At 38.0% G+C, this 23,447-nt stretch overlaps 1 protein-coding gene across 2 annotated transcripts in view; it reads left to right on the forward strand.

The window, feature by feature from the left end:
* The first annotated feature begins 268 nt into the window (after nt 1–268).
* Nucleotides 269–23,447, forward strand: part of LOC134656449 (protein groucho-like) — an 80,903-nt gene continuing 57,724 nt past the window's right edge. The window contains exons 1-4 of one of the 2 annotated variants that reach the window (XM_063511982.1): nt 269–506; nt 12,304–12,401; nt 13,791–13,854; nt 14,634–14,678. In XM_063511982.1, coding sequence (XP_063368052.1) covers nt 438–506; nt 12,304–12,401; nt 13,791–13,854; nt 14,634–14,678 — 276 coding nt within the window. In that variant the 5' untranslated portion in view covers nt 269–437. The remainder of the gene's footprint in view (nt 507–12,303; nt 12,402–13,790; nt 13,855–14,633; nt 14,679–23,447) is intronic. The other variant, XM_063511981.1, reaches the window with a different exon arrangement.

The raw sequence follows: 23,447 nt of genomic DNA on the forward strand, positions 1-23,447 counted from the left end.
AGACATATCAATTTCCAGCGGTCGGATTACGCTCCCTCCTGGGCATTTAAAACGTTGCATCTACTTTGCCAAAATAACGCCGAGTCACAGATCGCGATAACCACCCCAACCTCCCCCTCCCCGAATAATACGTATCTATTAGAGCGTATATATCTCCGATTCGCCAAAGTATTTCTCAAACATGAAGATAGTCGACGAAAAATTCGAGTGGAGAAAATATGTATGGCAGCGGTATGCGAGGCGGCGGGTGGCAGCGGTGTGGGGGTAGAGGGGGGCCCCCGCGCGCGTCAGTTCGCTCGCGTAGCTCGTGCAGGAAGGACGTACAGTTCGTCGCTAAAGTTTCGCGTGTGACTGACCGTGCGGATTGCTCCAGTGTTGTTAGTGGCTAGTGGAGTGTTGTGTTGGTGTGCAGACGATGCTTGGTGTTTGACGCGGGCATGTATCCAAGCGCGGGCGCGATGAACGCCGCCGCCGCCGCAGCTGCCGTGGCGGCCGCCAGGCATCCGGTAAGACTTCGCCCGAGATCAACCCCGACCCTCAAATCAACGGATATCAAACAGATGTGCCTCGTTTACAATGTGAAATAGTGCCAGTGCTTTGTGCAACAAATTGATGTGATGTGCCAAATTCGATTCCCGTCGGCAAAGAATCGCAAACATTAAACTCATTTCCGAAGCTCATTTGCTCCTTTTATAGGGTAATTGTGTCAGATACCGTCCAATTATAGGAGATGTCTACTTTGAAATGCTAAAAAAAAATATTTAAGTAGTCTTACTTAAATGTGCTATATTTGTTTGTATTGCTCATATTGTCTATTTTAGGTTAATATTACGTGACCTTAAATAATATTTACGGTTTATTTTATAAAAAATATATTTTGAAAAAGTAGGGTTATTTCAGTTTCCGTCCGCCTGTGAGCTACTTTTCGTCCACGTATGAGTCAGTTTTCGTCCACTGTATGAAAAAGTACTGTAGGGTGCATTATTGCATTGAAAATCAATTATACCTATCTTTATTTTTTGTTTTTATGTTATATAGATAATTCTTAGTTAGTTACTAGCTTCTGCCCGTGACTTCGACCGCGTAGAATGGTTATTTTCGTGATAAATATTTATATATATTTCCTTCCTCAGGACTCAGACCGACAAACAGTGTTACATTCGCATTTATAATATATAATATCAATATAATAAGGAATCATTTATTTTTAAGCTATGTACGTTACTAGTACCGACTTAGTTTTGTTTTGCATATGCGACAAAAAAATCGCAGCGATTTTAAAATTGTGATTTGTCACATTTTTCCGCGACTGCTCGCGACGCCATTGTCACAAAGTGAATTGCAGCATACGGAGTTGTATGGCCCCGCGCGCACTGCGATAATAAAATCGCACCCCGGACCTCAGTCGGCATTTCGCTCTCCAAGAGTCAACATATCGGAACCTGCTTCTCCAATGGAGTCACAAGATAAGACGCTAGATGTTGACCGTTTAATTATAGAAATAGAAGGAGATCACCTTTGTGGTATAAATACTCAGTCATACAGCGATTGCATATTGTTTCACGCCTGGCGACTGGTACGAAATCCATGTCGAGAATGAACAAATCGTCGACTTTTCATCGCAGTGCGCGCAGTGAATTTTCTGCGATAAATTACAGCGCGATTCTAAAATCGTCTCGCAAAAATTAAAATCGTGGTGCGCGCTTGGCCTTACAGACGCCCGGACCGTGACTTTGCGGTCCGGCGCACGTTCGATCGTGTGTAAGGTGATCCGCCGTATGTACGTCCATTAAAGCCGTGTAACAGACAACCGCACCCATGAGTGAGAGCGAGAAAGAGATGGCTTTTAAGGACGCAGTTTTATAAAGCCCCACATTCACACTCCTACCGTGTAGGCCGCCTCGTAGTCCGCCTCGTTGGGTAGGATTGTGTATGGGGGTTGTGGACTACGAGCCGTCCTACAAACGGCTAAACGGTAGGACGGCTCGTAGTCTACAACCCCCATACACAATCCTACCCAACGAGGCGGACTACGAGGCGGCCTACAAGGTAGGAGTGTGAATGCGGGGCTTAAGTGAGAGCGAAAAACAGATACTTATTAAACCAGCATCCACACGGCCTGGTACAGCTATCAGTTCATGCTGTAGGATATAGAGCGAGATAGGGAGACAATTATATGTCTCATTCTTGCAGGACTATTTTGTAACATCGTGTAAATACTGCTTAATAATCATAGACATTTCAATTATTTTAAAGCCCGCTCCACACTCGTGCGCGAGATATTAAGGAGGGAAAATCGATTAAGATTTGACATTTTTTATATTAAGATTCGAGTAATGCTTGATGCTTAAATAATTAATTGCCTATTTTAACTTATTTCCTCGCATATTTGGGGCAAACCACTATGCTCCGGTGGGAATAGCAATTCGTGGAATCGTCTCATTGTCGGACTCAGTTCAATTCTTTCATTTCGTCGAACAAAATCGAAACTCATCCACGAATTGCTATTTTCGCCCTCAGTAATCATGTAATAATAAATCTCGTCTACACCACTCATAGTACATGGACGGAAACTGAAACAATATTTAAAGCTATTTTTAGTTTTCGACCACGTATTTTAAACATGATTTTAATCAAGCAACACTGACAAAATCGTGGACGAAAACTAAAATGTATAATCTTATAAGCAAGAAACATCATTTTAAGAGAAAATATATAGTAGTTTATAAGTCTTTTGAAGTAAAACGATCATAACAAATACTCACCTAGCTGTTCCAGTTACCGTCCGTGTGGTCGGAAACTAAATATTTTTCAAAATTAGTATGTCAGTACTCGTCCACTAAATTTATCAAAGATTATTATGAAAAAACTATAAAAAACACTTAAAATTGCGTTTACTATACTTTTAAGTTGCAGTATGTGCCAATAACGTAACTTAAACTAGTTAAATTAATTAATAAACTTACCGTGAACATTTGCCGCCAACACTTTTTTTTTCTTGCAAAATGACGTTTTCAAGCTCTGGATGCAATGCCGCCACTAACATAATTTTTTTTAAAGCCGCTATTTGTCAAATAACACTTTTATTTTGGTAAAAATATTGCTTAGACATTATGGATTGCAACAAATCCAAACATGTGTGAGAAGGCTTGTTTATATTCAAATTTTCCGCAATTCTTTGTAGCAACTCCGCCAAGTGGACGGAAACAGGCACTGGACGGCAAACAGACACAATTACCCTATATGAATTTGGAGTCGACTGACAGCTCCTACCATTCTTATTATTACAAATGGTCCCAGACTGAGAGAGCGGTGAAAGTGTGCCACCACATGACATGTCTCTAACTTAATGTGCTTATTCGCGTTCTTTATGTGCATACTAATTTGCAAAACACTCAAATTGCAAACAAACAGTTAACTTTTTTTTGCAGAGAGCTGTGAATAGGAAAATTGTAGAAAATGTAGAGTGGACTTAACAGTGCGCACACGAATCGTTGTGATGTCTTAGTCATTATCATGAACCGGGAATAGTTACAACAAAGAAATGCATTTAATATGTTTTTCTTATTTTTGTACAATTTGTGCAATAAATAATGTGTTTTTGTACGAGTTCCTAAACCAAAAGCGACCCTTCTCTCCTTTGATCTTTAACGACAAAGGGGCGACACAGGTACGCCAGGCCAGTATTATAAAGTTTAATACCTTTCAAGTAATTGAAGAGGAAAACTGAAATGATCGCTCCATTATTTTATATTTTAATGAAAGTTCAGGTTGATTACTTACTTCGCCCGATTCGAACTTTAAGATTACGTCAATATGACGTCAATTAATAGATCTAGAAGCGATATGGATTAGATATGTTAGTGTCAAATGTGACGTTTCTTCAAACAAAAACGTCACTTTTGACACTGATACATCTAATCCATATCGTTTCTAGATCTATGAATTGACGTATCTTAATTCTTAACGTTCGAATCCGGCCGCTAGTTTCTTCCGCATACATAATACGGCAGAATGTTGATGCAGAAATAACTACTGCCGATCTCATTTTGTCACACCCCGTCAAAGAACAAAATAGATTACCGCTCCGGTATTTTAAAAGCGAACAATAGTAAAACATAGACAGTTGTAAATATAAAATAAAACAGTGCTGTAGAATTAAGCTGGGGTGTAATAAAACGCCCCCCGCTGAGACGGCATGTCGCTACCGGCGGTACCGGCGCCCTCACTACCCGGTATTGTTGCCGTGTTTTATTTTACTAAACGGTTCTCAACGAACATTCCAGCTTCCACGAATAATGTATTGTTGTAGAGGGAAATATTCATCATTCGTTACAAGAACTACAATAATTTCAGCGATTAGATATTAATGATATTATTCTTTGGCCAATAAAAGTAAATAAGATAAATAATAATAAATGTTTTTGACGCTTCTTCAAGTCTACAGTTATATGAGGCAGGTAAGTAGTAAGTGTACTCGTTCAATGCGAGGTTAAAACATTGAGGAATATAACAAGAGACGACATCTCGAACAAAATGTTTCCGCACCTCAGAGAAGTGCATGCATGCATGCGAAGCCGAAAATTGTTAATAAAGACGCCACGAGTATTTTTTGACTCAGTTAAACAACGTTGCATACAATACTTTTTCTACGACTAAACATTTACTTTGAAAACTAAATAATAGTAAATCAACAGTTATTCCATTGCTTACCGGTGAAATGTTATTCCATCCCTTTTATTATATTTTCTTGTGCTATTGTTGCAACTTTTTAACACGCACGAAGCCATTTTTAGGGTTCCGTACCCAAAGGGTAAAAACGGGACCCTATTACTAAGACTCCGCTGTCCGTCCGTCCGTCCGTCCGTCCGTCCGTCCGTCCGTCCGTCCGTCCGTCTGTCACCAGGCTGTATCTCACGAACCGTGATAGCTAGACAGTTGAAATTTTCACAGATGATGTATTTCTGTTGCCGCTATAACAACAAATACTTAACAGAATAAAATAAAGATTTAAGTGGGGCTCCCATACAACAAACGTGATTTTTGACCGAAGTTAAGCAACGTCGGGCGCGGTCAGTACTTGGATGGGTGACCGTTTTTTTGCTTGTTGTTTTTTTGCTTGTTTTGCTCTATTTTTTGTTGATGGTGCGGAACCCTCCGTGCGCGAGTCCGACTCGCACTTGGCCGGTTTTTTAATTTTTAATTGTTTTTTAAATTTTCTGTACATGTGTGACATCTTGGTGGTCGGTGACGTACTAAGCAAAGAAGTGCATGCACTTCTCTGAGGTGCGGAAACATTTTGTTCGAGATGTCATCTCTTGTTATATACCTCAATGGGTTAAAATTAAAATACCCATCTTATTAGTATATAGCTAGAAGTTAGAACTTAGAACCACTACTAGAATTATATGTACCTAATCATATTTTGCCTACCTACTATTTTAAATCAACACTAGTCTTGAAGTCTGTAGCCAGGTAGAGGCCGCTTTCTGATAAATCCTCGTCAGACGCTCAATTATCCGTGAAATTGCTTCGGCGGATATCGAACCTACCTACCCACGGTCGCGCGGCACTTCATTCTGCTTAGTGAGATCATTATGCTAGGCCTTCGAGTGTAACGTAATCGTTTGTTATCCGTGTGTGAAATGTAATGTAAATAGTATCAATTATTATAATTATGTTGTTATGTGTAGTGTTAGTTTCACGACGTATTGGTTTATCTGTAATGTTGTGTAAACGTATTTATAAAATAAATAAATAAATAAATAAATTATTTAATTTTTTTAATAGGTATGCAATTGTGCACCTACCCTGTAACTTGATAGGTAAATATTGTATTTCTGATACAAACTCGGTCTCCAATGTCCTTTTAGATTTATTTGACTTAGGATTTATCGCGATTACGTGCAAATTGTCATCCCATTTGTTTAAAATGTGTGTTAATGAAATCATGAAATGTCCCTCTTTATTCTTCGGTATGACAAGTTTCCCATGACATCACCAGAAAAGTGGCAGCTATAGGTACGTTCCTAATGAGACATAATTGGAGCTCTTATACGCTCTAATTAGGATGTTACAATTGCCTGCCTGTCAGTAGTGAGGTAGTCTACCTACCTGGCAGCAGTAATGGCTAGATGTTTACAAAGGTACCTACCTAATGTGCCTACATAGGTACTACAAAGGATATAAATAATCCTAAAGTGCATATTTAGATATTTTTGAACATTTTGAATGGTATGAGTAAGGAGGAATAAATATTGAACTCATCAGCCTTAAGTTTAAGAACGTCATAATTATAGGTCAAATACCTAAGCGTCCCTCGACCGTCATTATGTCAATAAACACATCATTTGTTTAAATAAGTTCAAGCATTTGGTTCTGGGGTCAGTTCAATTTATAGACACTTACATCAGTGGAAAACACGTGTCTTATCAAAGTCATAGTTTCTTAGAAATAAGTTATAATTGTGATATTTATAACTCAATTGTGAACCAAACCAAAATCGTTGAATTTGATTTGACATACCATACCAGATTTGTGGACCTTATTTATCTGAGTGCGAGAAGATTTACTATGTACCTACGTAATTGGCTAGTTTCAATCACAGACTTGTCATAGGTACTCGTATTAAAGTAGACCGCGTTATCGCCTCTTAAAAAAGCGTCGAGGGTGACCTCTGTCCCTTTCTTTCTATAGGGTGACTATCAAGTTTCAATTGAATTAATGTTGCCAGAGCTAAACAAAACATGCATGTACAGGTACAGACTGTATAATTTATATAAACCTGGGCTAAAACAGCCGAAAACAAGGCAAATACCTTCAGGCCTGCAAACTAATCCCGCAAGAATCGTGTTAACCAGCAAATTAACACCATAGTCGTTGAGCTACATGGAACACTTAATTCAAACCAACGATCGATCTGACTTGGTTATGCTAATTTGCTTCCGCGACCACAACCAAAAAAACGCTAAAGGAAACTGGACCCTCAGACTTTAGCGGATGGTTGATTTTTGCTGTTCTCGGCTAATTCCGAAGTCCGACGCCCACCGCAGACCGCAGTGCATCTGTGTGACAATATTTCCCGACGTATACAGACCACAATTTAAATATCAATTTGCGCTAAAACCGTTTGTCATACAGCAATCGTAAACATGATTTGAATGGATTATGGAGAAAAAAAGTGCGGAGGGATTTGTATAGGTACTTGTAGGGGGAAAACATTGTTATTTGTCAATACGATTGTGACGAAAATGGAAAGAAGAATAATGTTTTGTTATCTTCACTTCTTTTGTCTGGCGAGAATCTCGTGATTCCATGCATAATAATGTTGACTGCACATAATGCGAAAATAAGTGTTATTTATTAACGATTTGTCACCAGGTTATTTGTTCAAGGCAATTAGCCGTTCATCACGCGATCTCTATTATGAATGATCGTGTACAGAGCACGGCACTCGAGACGAGAAGAGGTCGTATGTCACGGTTATCTCCAGTCGCATACAACTTTTCTGTATTGAGACATGAACGTCGCCCGTGTTTTAAAAATGTCACATGTGTTTAAAAGCTGTTATGGTAACATGAGTCGTTATTCCATGAATATATTGTGTGACGTGTCCACTGTACTGGGATAATGTTACATACGTTCGCGACAGCCATACTCGCATGAGTCGTTATTCCTTTGGGAGCGGTACAATAGCGGCTGCCGACCGTTCCCACGCCGTGTCGGAGGTTATGTTATAAGTTTATTGTTGACAATGCCTGCCGAACCATTATTTGCTATTCACGGAGTTAAGTGAGAGAATTTAAACCGCTTGGATTGATTGTTCTTTTCTGGTAGGTAGAATTTAGCAGGCTTATGTTGTATCGTGTAACATAATAGGGACTTAATAATAGTATATGTATTTACCACGACGTTCTCGAATTGTAATTGGTTCCACAGTAAAAATAATAAAGAGTTGATCGTAAACATTACAAAAATATAAAAGCTGTAACTTATTTAATTTCAGGAATTGACATTTACCATAATATATGCAATATGCATATTAATTTAATATTATACTTACCATCTTGTAACAATAACAATCTGAAAGAAGAATTTAAAAAACCCTTTTTTTTAATTTTTTTTTACCCTTAAATTTATTTAGTCACAAAATCATCTTGTTATCTCTGTATTTGTAATATATTCCCTCTCACTAGAGTACAGTCAAGAATATTTGTTTAGTTCCGTGTTTACGTGGGTAAATTACGATAATGTATGACGAACTTGATAAGACGCTCTTAACTTATCGATGTTTGCAAACCGGCTTGTAATGGATCTTCTGATTTGCAGGTATCTCTAACAACCTACACCGCAGCACTTAACGTAAGATCAACATAATTAAATTAATCAAATAATAGATTATGATAATTGTAGTTGTACTAGCGATTGCGCTGGCCGGATTGCTCATGTCGTTACACGCAGTATAAGAATTTTCATTTTAATATTCAAGATCGTATTGTTTACTGCAATTAGCGTAATAGGCTCAATAACAAGTTTCTTCTAGAGCAAATTTTCTTAAGTACCTATATCCCAACTCTTTCTCTGTAATACGTCACGTCGGTGTTTGCTGCGTCATTTGTAGTCACCGCCGAACGTCGAGGTGAGGAGATGTTTGTCAAAGAGCCTATTTGTCTGTTTTCTCGAAATCCGTGTCGTCCCACTGCGTCAATATTTGACTGACGGCATTACCGCTACATACCTACATACAAATTGGATCCTCGTATCCAAGTTTCTTCAAACATAAATATCATGTGAGCAAACAAGCATAATTTATATGAAACCGTGTCATTAACGATTATTTTGGTACATTTATAACTTAAAAGGGGTTATCGTGTTGATAAGTGAAGTGCCTTGTGAGCTTGAGTCAATGTTCGTCCGAAATAATTCCTGGCATTCGTGGTGATAGTGTTATCAGTGAAAATATACTCGGCATTTGGAGTAGGCAAACAGTTTGTAAGCGTCGAGATTCCGTGGCGTTACCGCTACGTAAGAGTAGCTAACAATGACAAAAATCACTGTCATTTTTGGGATTATAAAATATTTATATAAATATTTTCTATATACACCTATAGATACATATGTAGGTAATTAAGCTATTAATTCGTCTTCAGTTTAGTTGATTTTATTATGTAATTCAATACAAATAAGTCAATACAATACCGTACATTTTTACTCGTTACGCGAACATAAATTAACAAATAGACACATGAAGGCATTCACAGAATATTTAAATACAAGACACCCGTTTAAAACATAAAATCATAAATAATTACACATCAAAACAACTAAGGAGGTAGCTGGCCCAATGTTTTATTTAGAACAGTTAACTAATTATCATACCTTCCACAACTCTACAAGTGACAGCTCTCCCGCGCTGCCGACTCATTTGTCACTTTCTATAGGAAAACAATTGGACGTTATCTAAACAGAATCGTTTTAGTCGATTCACAGAAAGCCGTTGTCAATCGCCTTAGCATGCGGTGAAGTTTCTTAGAAAATAAAATCACTTTGGTGATTCCAGCGCTACCATATTAGTTTACTAGTTTTTTTTTTTTCAAAAAGCCGTTGAACATACTTTCAATTATTTCCCAACTTTAAGGCTATTGAATAGGGTTTATTTTTGTTTGAATTTAAGCGGAGTTAGGGCGTTACGGCGCCCAAGACTTGAGTACACTAGTGAGGAGTTCAAATATTTGTATATTCTTGTTTGATTTGTAAGTGCGAATGGTGTTTAGATGTTTACAGAGTCGCTGAACTTGTGTTGGCCGCGGACCTCTAATGCTGCTAATAAATCGTTGACATCGATCCACTTTATTTATTCACCGATAGAAGGCTAAATAATATGACCTTGTTTTTATATTTGTTGAACGAATTCCCGAAAGTAGCAGTTCATAAAATAACTGAAACCTTCAACTTATAAAGTGCGTCTACAAAAAGTAAACAGAACATGAAAGAGTCGCGGGTAATTAACCAACGTGTATAGTTTATAAGCAGTGATTGAATAGTCATGTTTCTCGAACCACGCGAGGGCTGCCCCGGGCCGCAGCGCTTAAAATAAAACTCGAATTCCGGCCCAATAAAAGAAGTCCTCAGCAGGTAGACGTGGGCAGACAGACGTATTCAATAATTTGAAGTAAGAACACGTTTTTCTTTTTATATCCGTTTAAACGCGTTCTGTTTAGTTTTGTTTTTGTGAGCGGCCTGCATGCGGGCCTTTCATCCGGGCTCAACACAATACTGCCACTCAAAAACGGTTCATTGTATTTTAATTTGACCTTTTCGGTGATAATTCATGGGAATCTTTTTTTCTTAAGCCGAGGGGACGTTTATTCAGTCTATTATTGCCGTCGATTATTTTCCTTTTGTGATCGGTTTGAAGATTGAGAATGATCTTACTCTTACTTATGTTATTACTTTGGCATTGAAGTAATAATAGGGTTGCTGTAATAATAATTTAACTGCGGGGTTGTAATTCTCGCATAACATAATGGTCCATTTGATTTCACGGCAGAATTAAATTTCACTACACCTATTCTAGTTTCGATATCAAGAGTGTCAATGGAGATAATTTATAAAACATTCATATTCAGTAACAATATAACGGGTTTCATCGAACCGTTGTTACTGTTGTTAGGATGTCAACTCATGAATCAAAATTACCTATTAACAAGCATGAAAACTGCCGTAAACTATATTTATACAGTAATCGAGTTAAATAACCAAATAGCAATTAATGCGGTCCGCATTTATTTTCCTACTGCATGATGTTTTCCGTTTTAATCGTGGCAATAAAACTTGGTACTACGTAGAACGTGGCGGGCGAAAGCGAAACAGCGGCGGTCGCGTAGCGGTCGCGCGGCAAACAAATAATTGAATCCAAACCGTAACTTATTGGCCCCAGATAAATCGAAAGGGTTGTTTCCGAAGTATTAAATTACAACCTAAATGTTAACGAAACATTGTAATTACTGATAAGTACACAACCACAGGGTATCCTGAAACTTCTAATTAAATTAAACATCGAGTACGCGCCCGTAATCAATTTGTTAATCTGGTGAGGTAAACGTGTTGGAATAAACTAGCCTTCGATCGGCCCACGTGTTAAGTGAATCGCTAATTATAATCGAGTGCGCACTCGACCTTAGAACGCTAATAGAAACTCGGGTTTATGGCATTGTATTGTACACACGTAAGTACAATGTCTCCCGTGACATGTCTCTGCTCCGATATCGTGCCAGACTCGCTATGATATGAACGCAGGCGCCGCCTCGCTACCGACTCGGATTTCTTTTTGCCTTTTATAATGCCATGTCTGTAATGTAACTGTCGATTTGTTTTATTCTCCGATCGTGAGATGTGTACATGGATAAATAATTGCACGCCGAGAGAAACAGAATATAATTGCCGCGCGAAGTGAAATGAAAACAAATCGCACCTTCTTTTATAGATCGCTCTCGTTAAATTAAAAAAAGTAGCTCGGGGCCGTCGTTACGAGTACATTAAGTGCTGATAACGGTAAACGACTGCTATATCATCAGTGTCCACATAAAATATTGATGGGCATTGTAAATGTCACGACATTAACGAAGTGATGGAGGATAAGGCGGTGCGGCGTGCTGGCGGCTGGCGGGCAGCGGGCAGGCGGGCTCACCGCAGCCACATTCACTAAATTCCCGGCATTTTCCCCGAGCCGATTGTCCGCAGCTCCATTTACAACGTCTACACGCTGCGCCAGTTCCTTTTACGCTTTTATTTACGCTCCTTTTATTATTTTTAAAGTCCGTTTGTTCGGCGTCGGCTCGCAGCGGTTATTTATTTTTTGCCGCCCGCCCGCCCGGCCTCCCGGCGACCGTGTGTTGTGTCTCTCGCTTTATTTTTATTTTCGTGCTTCTTATTATGGAGCTAGTTTTTTATTTTGTTTTTACTTTATTACGTGCTCGCGTGTTCGCGTTACTTTATTTGTGTTAAGAGGCGAGCGATGTTTTTTTTTTCATTAAAGCGAGGCTCACACCGAATTATGGTCATTAAAGGATAATTTGTATTACGATAATTTGGGATGCGTGTAATTTTTGTTTCGTGATAGGAATGTTTTGTCGAGACTGTGATTGATGGGATGTTTTTGTTGTGTCTACTTAATGCGTTTAACTTAAACTTGGCTGTCATTGTCAACTTTGTGACCATTAAAAGACCTGTTAGCATTCGCTTTACTAAGGCTTTCTGTGTTTCCTTGTTAATTATTTTTGTATGTAAAATGTTCTTTTACAGGGTCCCCCTCAGCCCGGGCAACCCATCAAGTTCACGGTGGGGGAGTCCTGCGATCGGATTAAGGAAGAGTTCAACTTCCTTCAGGCGCAATATCACAAGTCAGTATTTATATTTACCTACTCTTCTATTGAAGTCGACATCACATGATTATACATATCTGGTTATACAAACATTGATAAAGAGCTGTTAGCCTATGAGTGATATATTGAAGTGCAATAAACGCTCTGAGAATTTTCGGAACCTGGTTACATTCAATTGATTTGAAAGAACGACAAAAAAACATAAAACATACTTTTACTGTATGTTCAATTCAATTAAAAGTTTTAGACACAAGCATTCCAGAAAAAATCATTATCATTCAAATCCAGCGATGTAAGTGGATTCCGAGGCGTAAACCTAAATACGAGTTGCCCGCGTAAGAGTAGGAGCGCCGTAAATGTCATAATTCCACAGAAAATACTGTAATTAATCAACTGTGAACACTCCTTGGCTATGACTCGCAAGTTTACACTATAACTACCCGCACGAACGTAAGACATACCGACGTGCATAATTATATTTCAATTCGCCGTCGGCGGGCTATTATGGCGGCAAAAAACCGACATGATTATTAAAGTAATGCTTTGTTCGCATCTGGCGATAGCGCGATACGACGCTAATCATTGTAATTAAGACTCCTCGAGCGAATATATTATGCTTAATGTGGAATTAATTTACATGTGTGATCTGATGATCTCTGTGAGAGTTTAAAGCATTACACGTATTGTCCCCATTCATAAGCTACAAATTGACATTTTTAACAGACAATTATCTTTTGTTTTAATTAACTCAATTACGCTGGAACAAAAATGTACATAATGTACGTTGTCTGGTTTTATTTAAGTATACGAAGAAACAATCAATATTGTTAGTATAAGGAATACGCATCCCTAATTCCCGTAGGACCCTAATATTTTATCCATACCAGCGACAACTATATCACTTAAGTATCAGGGGGTAAAAAATCTCAACAGAGATTATCTCGGAATCCCCGTTAACAGAGATCCAGCTACCTGCCCCACAAAACCACCCTTCGTTAGATTTTTTTTCTATTGTCTAGCAAAAGAATTATCTATTTGTTTACATTGAATCTCTGACATAAAACATAACGATCACGTTACAATATGGACCTGAACATAAAACAGGTGGTAAAGAGCTTACGCAAGCAAAACCATTCGTTCAACTATTAATTTGGAAAAATACTCTTGTTGGAAATTTATAATTATGTAATTAGACATATTTTAATTGCAAGACATTTCCCTCTCATCTGAATCTGGTTGATATAGATACTTGACAATTGAATAACTTCAATATCGAGGTACATACTTGTTAGAAGTACAAGTCATTCTAAATTATACGATAAAATATGAATAAAATGTTCCGACTGTTTTGATAAGCATTCAAAAATCGTAATAGTTCATCTGTTTACTATAATCTGTTTGTTCCAGTTTAAAATTAGAATGCGAAAAGCTGGCTAGTGAAAAAATAGAGATTCAAAGGCATTATGTTATGGTGAGTTGACTGCTAATTTTTCCCTTGCATTCGAACGAATCGCACTACAAAATTAAAGTGCATTAAATCACTGACTGACCAAAATTAATCTCTGCAACCCCCGACCGAGTGCTTATTTGTGATTTCATGCTCTTTCGATTTTGAGTAGCGAAGCGTTCCACATAAAATACTCAGTAGGTTTTTAGTAGAGCATATGCGGGAAAGCTCGAGATGTTTATCAAATGATACCTACATCATTAATGTTTTGTCATTTAAGTTTAAATGAATTGTCCCCTTCGTCACCCGCATGCCCATCAATATTGCTCCATCGGATTCGACCGTTCATTTTGTCACCCTCTTATAATTTATTTGGAGATTATTATCGTCCCTTTCAATACCCCAAAATATCTATGGGAGTTATAGCAAACATGCATTGAAGAACAATTTATTGAGACGTAGGTATGCTAAGAATAAGTAATTGTAGCACCTGTGATTTAAATATAAAAGTTTTTGGCATTCGTTAATCCTCAAATGTTCGTTCCATTCAGTTATGAATCACGATTAAGTGTTGCCAAATCGCTTGCAATTTATTTTAATACGCTTGAGAGGAAATTTTTGTCAGTATTTTTATATGTCGGGAACACTTCTGGCGGCGGTCCAAGCTGCGCCGCGGATGTTTAGTCACTCGGCTCCTATAATTTGAGGAACTTATCTGTGCCAAATGCTTCCCGTGTCACAGCTCTGACGTTTAACATTTTAACACTTGTAATCGAATCTGTTAATCTGTATTTATGTTTCAGTACTATGAAATGTCTTACGGCCTCAATGTGGAAATGCACAAGCAGGTATGTGTTATTTTTGTATTTTATTTTAGTTTTATGCAAACACGCGGTGGCGGTGCGTACTTGCGGTTATTATTTGTGCACAGCGAGTGAATAATTAAAGTCAGTCATGACCCTTGCCTATGTGATAAGTGATAAAGACTAGCCTTGCCATTTGCCCCCACAGGAAAACCTCTGATCTGATCTAACAACTTTAGATAGTAACTGTCTTGCGTCTCGGTTTCAAATCGATTACGTGCTCATTCACAATGAATCCGTTGATTATTCTTTATCACAGTCATATTATTCTTGTATTTGTGTTGCTAGACTACTAGACATATGCAACTATTACTATCCTATATTTTATAATGGATATCACTATCATAGTGAAAGGCAATTTGATAACCAAATAGTTAAAAATGACAAATCAAAGTTCAAAAGCCGCGAGTTAACGCAAGCGTTAAACCGCACCGCGACCGCGTCCGGTGTACTTTAACGATAATGTTGCTACATTCCACGCGTAATTCCAACATAAATGTAACATGAAAAACACAGACCTGGTACAAATTTCCAAAGTAAAAAAGTGTGTTATTGCGCTGCTTGTTTGCTGGATAAATGTTGTTTGACGGCGCTCCCGGCCTTAGGGCGGGCCGGCGTTGACATTTCGGTTTTTAAATTAACAAACGTTTTCCGCTGAGCGCGCCGTTATTTTTCACTGTGCTGACTTTTTCTTTCAACTAATAATAAATGATAGTAGAAATAATAATTTGTCGAACAATTGATGGCGGTTAGGCATTTGTGTTGTGACGCCATTTATTCGAATGCATTATTATCAGCGAGGGACGCTCCCCCAAGCGAGACTAAAGTGGAGACAATATATCTGTGAGTTACGAGGTGCTTGCGACCATTCACGGGAAAGGGCTTCTAAGGGTTGCTTAAATTATAACTGTAATACATATTATACTACGTATCTTTACCATTTCTAACTTATGACTATCAATGATGATATTGATGACAGTTCATCCATAAATATTAAAATAATTTTGACTAAGTAAATGAAACCTAATAATCACGGAAAATAACATTTAATTAGTTTATCCCCTGACTTTACGCTCAATTACCTCGAGTTGAAACTCTTTATTGGTATTCAATATAAAGATTTAACTACTTTTTAAGTATCGGTAATTACAGTCACTCTTCCACAATTTGTTTAATTCTTTTGATATATTCCAAGGCATTTGAATGGTCTCACGAGTAATCCTGCATATTTGTAGCAACCCTAACCGCAGTTACAATAGCTATCGCAACGAATGGATATTATGCAGGGGTTCCTCAACCCTCGGGGCCAGGGGCGATCCGTAGGGGCTCCGTGGTAATCTGTTGATTTTACGCTCGGCCGGCCGACACGCTCCGACCCCGCTTTTTAATAATAACCGTACTTTAACACGTCCTCCAACCAAAGCCAATTTACGCAGATTCTATACGACTAACATGAAACGACTATAATTTTGTTTTCATAGTTGTATGAACGTTCATACTTAAGAAAGTTTGATCTTAGTTTTTCTTGGTAGGACAATTGTGTACATTGTTTAAAGTTAATTATTAGTAATAACTAGTATTAAGATAATATAAATATAAATAATTATGGCAAGGGGCTTGTAGGCTGTTTATTTTTATGCATATATCTAAATATATTTGGAGGTATTAGTAATACGGCTTCCTTAATACTTTCATAATAGTATTGGAGGTTAATCACACTTGTTGCAATTAAACTTCAAAGCAACACATTATAAATTAAAAACATGCCACTCACAAAAGCAAGCAAGAGATTCATATCAAAACCAGAAACTTTAAGACCTGTTTGAAACATAAACCAACGCTGTCAGTGCGTGAATATTTGCCGAGGGTCTGGTCTGCCCCGGCGTAAGGGTTCTTATTCGCAATGTCAAAAGGGCGTATGTAATAGGAATCACTAATATTGATACGCCTTTTCAGCCGAGAGCACTGTTGTTTGCTCCGGACAGATGGCTCACTAGCTCAACGCTTCAATGCGCTATTTAGCGTTCACTGTTCATTGTAATGGATTATTACATTAGCACTCAGCCCGCTCAGTCGAGCGATTAGAAAGAACCGTACCCCTTCAAGCTTTTATAGCGAGCGTAATCGCACAACAAGTAATGTTTTCTTTTTTGCCCGCCTTTGTGTTTGCCATAGCGTGACTGTGCCGGATTAAGCACTCAATAAAGTTTGAAGTCCGAAGCGAGTTTCCGATCCATGATCGGAGATCATCCTCATAACGCTGCGTGTAGGTTATTTTGTCGCGTCTAGTCGCGTTTTGGCGCGGCTCGGTCAGTTCCCGCGGTCGTGCACGCCCGGCGTGACCGCGTCTAACGCGCGTTTTCCGCTCTTTCTGACGACGACTAATTGCTTAGATTTTCTTTTGTTAGTCGCGGGGCTAGAGCACCGCGACCGTGCCGAATCGCACCTACTTACGCCGTGAATTGATTGTTTCGTCTTTGTGTAGCTGTATCGACACGGAGAGTTATTGTTCCGCGCCGCGAGACATTATTCATGCCGACTGACTTTCACGCTTTTGATTATTGCAACAGTTTCTATGTTTATATTTTACTACGGAGCGAATACTACTAGTAATATTATTTCAGTATTATTTTACTACATAGATTAGAACAACTGATAAGGTGTTTCTGAATGTATATATGTTATCGAACCGCTATTTTTATTACCATGGTTTATTCATCGATAAAGTTTATATGCTGATAAAATACTCAAAGAGTCAATATTTTAATGACCATTAAAGGAAGAAATCGAGTGTCACCGATTGCGATAACACAATGAGTTGTAGGGTTGTCGAAAACGTTCGGGCTCGGAGGTGTTACCCCTACGCTCCAGTGCACACATTCGCCACCCTTCACTGACACTCGCTCGTTACGCGCAGTAACATCTACTTTGTAAATACGAACAGCTCTTCGAGCGAAGTTGTTGTCACACAATAGAACCTATGAAACTTGCTAGAATTTAATGCACATCCCCATGAACTCTCTTAATACAGCATCATATTCCATCTCACGTACTCGATGTGGTAGTCTTACCTACTTATAATGTGAAATATTAAATCGTTTCAGAACGTTCAAAGAGCTCGTAAAAAATAACATAAATCTTCCCTCCGACGACGCACAGTCAGGTTCGGTATAATTCAATAATTTACTGGTTATTTCGATTCCATACGCCCTCACCCTCGAGTTGAAATTATTCATAAGCGGGCGGAGGATTGTTTGCCGTTGCATTAGGGTGCACCCGGTCATTGATAAAGCTACTGTTTGGGCTCAACCCTATATCACTTATAAGTTATTATTGTAAAGTGGACTCTATTCTTTGCTTCGCAAGGTGGCATTTGCACTAATCAAAACCGTATGAGATATGAGGTTTTAAGGATTGAATGGGGCTGCACGTGCGATGTTTATAATGAATAACTAGGGCTGTTGAGCGTACCCTGTAATCCTGTTTGTTTTTCTGCCACGCTCTATTATTATCAACAACATGCAAGAGAGTGTACTATACCTACAATACTGATTGTGAATAGGATTAACTTTATCTACTACGATAGGTACCATGGATAAGCAATATGATCCAACATCATTAGCTATTAAATTTTAACTCCAATCTTATCTAACGACATGAATTTATTTCGTTAAAAATGTATCGATCAAATCATTTTAATCTGTTTGTCAGCTGCTACATACCTACGTACAATACGAGTGGCTTAAAATTTATAAGATATAAGCAGCTGTGAAATAATAAGGTTTACCCAGTGACTATTAAATTATGTAATATTTATATAACAATAATCAATTATTCTTACCTTTCTCTATTACAATGTCGTATTTAGGTCTATTTACAATTTGCAAACTCGTATCTTTGGATGTGAATGTATATAATATAATAATTCCAAGTAAAACATTTAAATGGGCATAGGTACAATCCGCAAAAATGTTGATAGTAACGGGTGGCGGCGTGCTTTATCGAAGAGTGAGCGTGGAGTGTGAAGTGCTCACATCGCAGCGCAGACAGTCTTCGAGGGCCCACATAATTATGGGCGCTAATATCGTCCCATCTACAGGCGGATACAGCGTTGTGAATTGTTTAAACGAACGCAACAACTCACAATGAACGCTCGGTCGCCCCCCGCTTTAAAAGCGAAATTATCTCTCCATCTACAGGGTGCGTGCGCGGCAGATGGCGCTTGCAATAAAACCACTAAACGCGATATCGCTCGCTGCTCGCTGCCCCTCGCTTTATTATTTGATCGGGGAGCCAAATTAAAGGATTTACAGTAACCCCTCGCAGCGACCCTCGCTCGCCAACAATCACCTCTGTATTAAGTCTAATTGTGTTTTCAAATTCGACCCCTATAATATTAGGGGAAGCGATGCGCGCCATGTGAAAAAATAGGGCGTTTTCACCCCACCGGCTTTATTAAATTCGCTCATACAGCGTGCTCTCGAACGGCTATTAGTATTCGTTATTTGCGACATGACATTTGTCAGGAAAGAATGAATAAATTACTCGAGCGGTTTCCGTGTAATGTAGTTGAACACTCGTGACTGGTAAATATAGCTTTATTGCTAGTCCAAATCACGCAATGAGTCGACATAATAACAGAATCGTGTACTCAAAGCGCTCTCTAATAACAGTCGATTATCTCTCCGGTTTTCGTTCATTACTGTCGATATCAATCTCGTGATTATCCTTAATTTAATTTGACTTATTAAAAGGTTTAGAGGACATTCTGTAGATTATCGCCTCCCTCAGTCGCTGCACGTTTAACGTCATTCTAGTCGTTTATTTATTGCCCCTCGCCGGCGGCGACGGCGCGAAACTAATTACATTGAATACGGCCCTGCTCCGCAGGCGCCTTAATTGCACTGATTGAGACACGGATATTGATTTCGAAACAGTTTGTTGATGCCAGCTCCGGTACAGTCGACGGAGATATATCATCATCTATACTCGGAACCGTATTGTCAATGCCGCAAGGGCGTATTCGGACAATTTTGACAGTCTACTCGAGTGTCGGATGCATACATACTCGGCGGTGGCCGGGCGTGAAACGGCCCTCATGAATAATGTACGCCTTGTTCGCTCCTTGACTTTTCATTTAAAACAGACGATTTCTATTCGCCTCGTATTCTGCGCCTATGACTCACTCATTTTTCATTCAGTGTAATAGCCCGTAAAACTGCAGCTCGCGCGATGTAAGAATTTTAACAAGCGGCATTTCATTTACCTACTTGCATACTAATCGTGTTCGCAAACTCTGATTCCCACATAATAAAGTCTGGTCCCATAATTACTAATGTAAAATTAAGCCATTTTACTAAATAAAGTCCACTCTTTAAAAGCAGTTAAAAAACCGAGAGCGACTTAACAAACCGGTTTAATCACTTACACTTATCCGTTTTATTATATGCTGGATTAGGAATGTTTTATTAATAAATGATTACCTGTTTCCTGAAGCTATAAAGTAGATATAATAAAGAGATAAGCCAAGGAGCTCCTCTTCAGTTCGGTAAATTAATTGTGAAGGTTCGCACGGATTGTATCATTAAACCTCGTTTACATATCATGGAAACAGTAACAGTTGTACGGCGGTGGGACACACTCTATACAAATAGAATGAAACAATGCAAACAGGGCGAAGGGGTTACTACAAACATAGGGGGTGGCGACCCTAGGGGTGAACCCCTCACTGACAGTTGCTCAAAATGCTGCGGAATTAAACTTGCATTTTATGACTATTACAGAGATTGTATACAATGGAATTACAAATGAAAATGTTGCTGATTTCTATTTTAATACAGATTAGATTTAGTTACCTGTTTAAGGAGAAGGCGTGTGAATACCAACAATTCAATCACGTTATTAATATGCAGTTATTTTTTATTGATCATTCGCATGACTGCTGTAATTGATTGAATTAATTCTTTTGCTCTTTGAATGCTAATTAGCCAGCCATTAGAATTGATTTGGCACTAACGAGTGATTATGATTCATTTAATGTGTAAAAAATAAGTCCAAAGTATTTAGAGTGCATTAATACTTATGATAATTTTGGAACTGGTAGGTAAGTAGGTATACGCGTGTAAAAGGACCGCCAGGACCGGTTATCTTGTTAATCTTGTAGTGATAAAAATAGGAATGCGGAGTTAGCGGAACTGAATTCGAATCCGAGTAAGGCCAAATACCTACCTACAAGTGTCTATGAGTATGTTACTTTGTATTTAAATGAATATTATATAAATAAATACGTGTGCCAAAACAGTCAAGTTAGTAACTGTTACATATAACTAAAATATGGCTCAGTTTAGCAAACTCCTCTAATATTTGCTCTTGTATTCTTTACCCAACCCTCTTTCCAGCCGGGATCGGGTTTCCTTTTTCGATATATTTTGGCAGAGAGCTCTGTTATAGATTTTCTGAGTAGTTAGGCTTACACTCTTCAAAATTCAACCTTCTCTTCAAAGTTACTTGTTCACACCAAAATGAAAGGATATCTTTATCAATAAAATGAATTGTTGGCCGTAACTTATATAGTGATCAACATACATACTACTAATAGCCTCAGGAAATGCTCGTATGTGCAATTATCGCATCCGCGACGCCTGTGACATGTGCACGCCGCAGCCGCAGTGTGCATTACTTATGACTCCAATCGATGCAGTCGTCTGCGGTCGCACGATGCATAATTGCACATTTAGATGCTAATTAATGGCTATTTGATACCTTTTTATTGGAACCACGTGTTAAACAGTATGATGTAGATATTTATTTGTTATTAGCTTCTGCCCGCGACTTTGTCTGCGTTTAAATGTTAAGAGGTAACGAGATAGTTACTTTTGTATTTATAATATTACTAGGGGGCTATTCATAAATTACGTCATTTCAAATTAGGGGGGGGGTCTGGACCGATGTCCAGATCCGATGATGATGGTAGCATAACGTAATTTATGGACAGCCCCTAGGGATAAGTATGCGAACTGAATATTAAATAACAACTTCAGACTTTAGATAAGTTGTGATAATCATAAAGACAAGTGGATTTAGAAATCTCGAGTACAATACGCCTGAAATGTACTACTTTTATATTTTGCTATAAATAGTTTTATCTGACATCTATTTCAATGATCAGTACTTTATCAAACTTGAAAGAGTTATCGATGTAGAGGCACTAGAGAGTAGACAGTGTAGAAACACGTGTATTAGTTTGGTCTTATAGGTACCGAGGCAATTATTAACAAAAATAAACTCATAACTCTGGAACGGGCCCAACGATCAATCCTTAAAGTACTTTTAGGTAAAAACATACGTTACAGCACTATTGATGTCTATAAAGATGCAGATGTTCTAACAGTCAGACAGTTATATATCTTGAATTGTATTCTGAAAGTTCATAAAAGTATAATACCAGATGTTGGCATGTTAAAAAAACGCAACCCTTACTCAGTAATTAATCAACCAAGTATTTGTAGGACGTATTTTGTTAAAATGCAATTTAATGCAACATCTATTTATCTATACAACAAAGCTAACCGAATAAATAGTATTTACAATAAAACTTATAGCGAGTGTAAAAAACAGACTACAATATGGTTAAAAAGTAAAACATACGAAGAAACAGAATCAATTATACCCTGACCTTTATCCTACCGGATCTGAGATCCACATGGCTCATTTCAACCATACATTACAACCATACACATCAATAACACACACACACTTACTATCCTATCTAAATAGATCTTTACCCCTTTTATCTGAAATGTAAACAGTATTTTAGCTATGTAAGAAACTCCCCCCACTTTAAATACTTAGTTATAATTTTAATATTGTAAAACATATTTTTACCCTTATAACCTTTGTATGAAAGAGCGAATACCTCCTAACACAAGTGTCAAACTTAAAAGGAGGATTCGACACCTAGGCAAAAACTGGTTAAAAATAAACGAATTTTGAATTTTGAATTTTTGAATTTTAATTATACAATCAGATAGGATAAAATAAACTTTTGTAAATTATTATCACGTTCCCAAGGCACCCCCACAATTTCACAACAAAACGTGCTCTGGTTTGTTTGCATTACCCGACAAAAGACTTGTATATTTTGTCGTGTATTTGCTTAGCTGTGTACAATTTTCCCTGATGCCGGTATCAACCACGTGTTTCCGGTCTGATAGCGATCGCCGGAAGACCGACGTGGGCCTACTGCCGAATTCACGCTACCTGTCAAGCCATTCATCTGTTGAAGGACATTTACTTAGTATGGGAATGATCAACTTTATTTATTTATTCATGTCAAGAGCTAAGCGTGTAAGGTATTAGAGAATTAAATAAACTGTGAATTTCATAGCTTTGGTATTTAAACGGGTTTAAAATTTATTGCACTCAAGCAAAGTTACTTTAACCAAGGAATTACACTTTAAGTCGGCTTAGCCCTTGGTATGTTTTAGCACTGATCACTTTATCAGTATATCCCAATCAAAAATTTCTTATAACGTAATAAATGGCATTCCATGCATTCAGTTTTAGCAATTGTTGATTGGGATATACTGGGAAATTAAATAAAAGATAAAATTAAATAACATTTAATTTAATTTTATCTTTTATTAAATTTTACAATGTTATTATTATTATTCGACTATTTTTTATACACATTAATTACGATAGATATAGGTACATATGTATTATGAATTGTGATGAAATGTTTTAATAGGTGTT

Source organism: Cydia amplana, chromosome 18, assembly GCF_948474715.1.
Source record: "Cydia amplana chromosome 18, ilCydAmpl1.1, whole genome shotgun sequence".
Lineage (NCBI taxonomy): Eukaryota > Metazoa > Arthropoda > Insecta > Lepidoptera > Tortricidae > Cydia > Cydia amplana.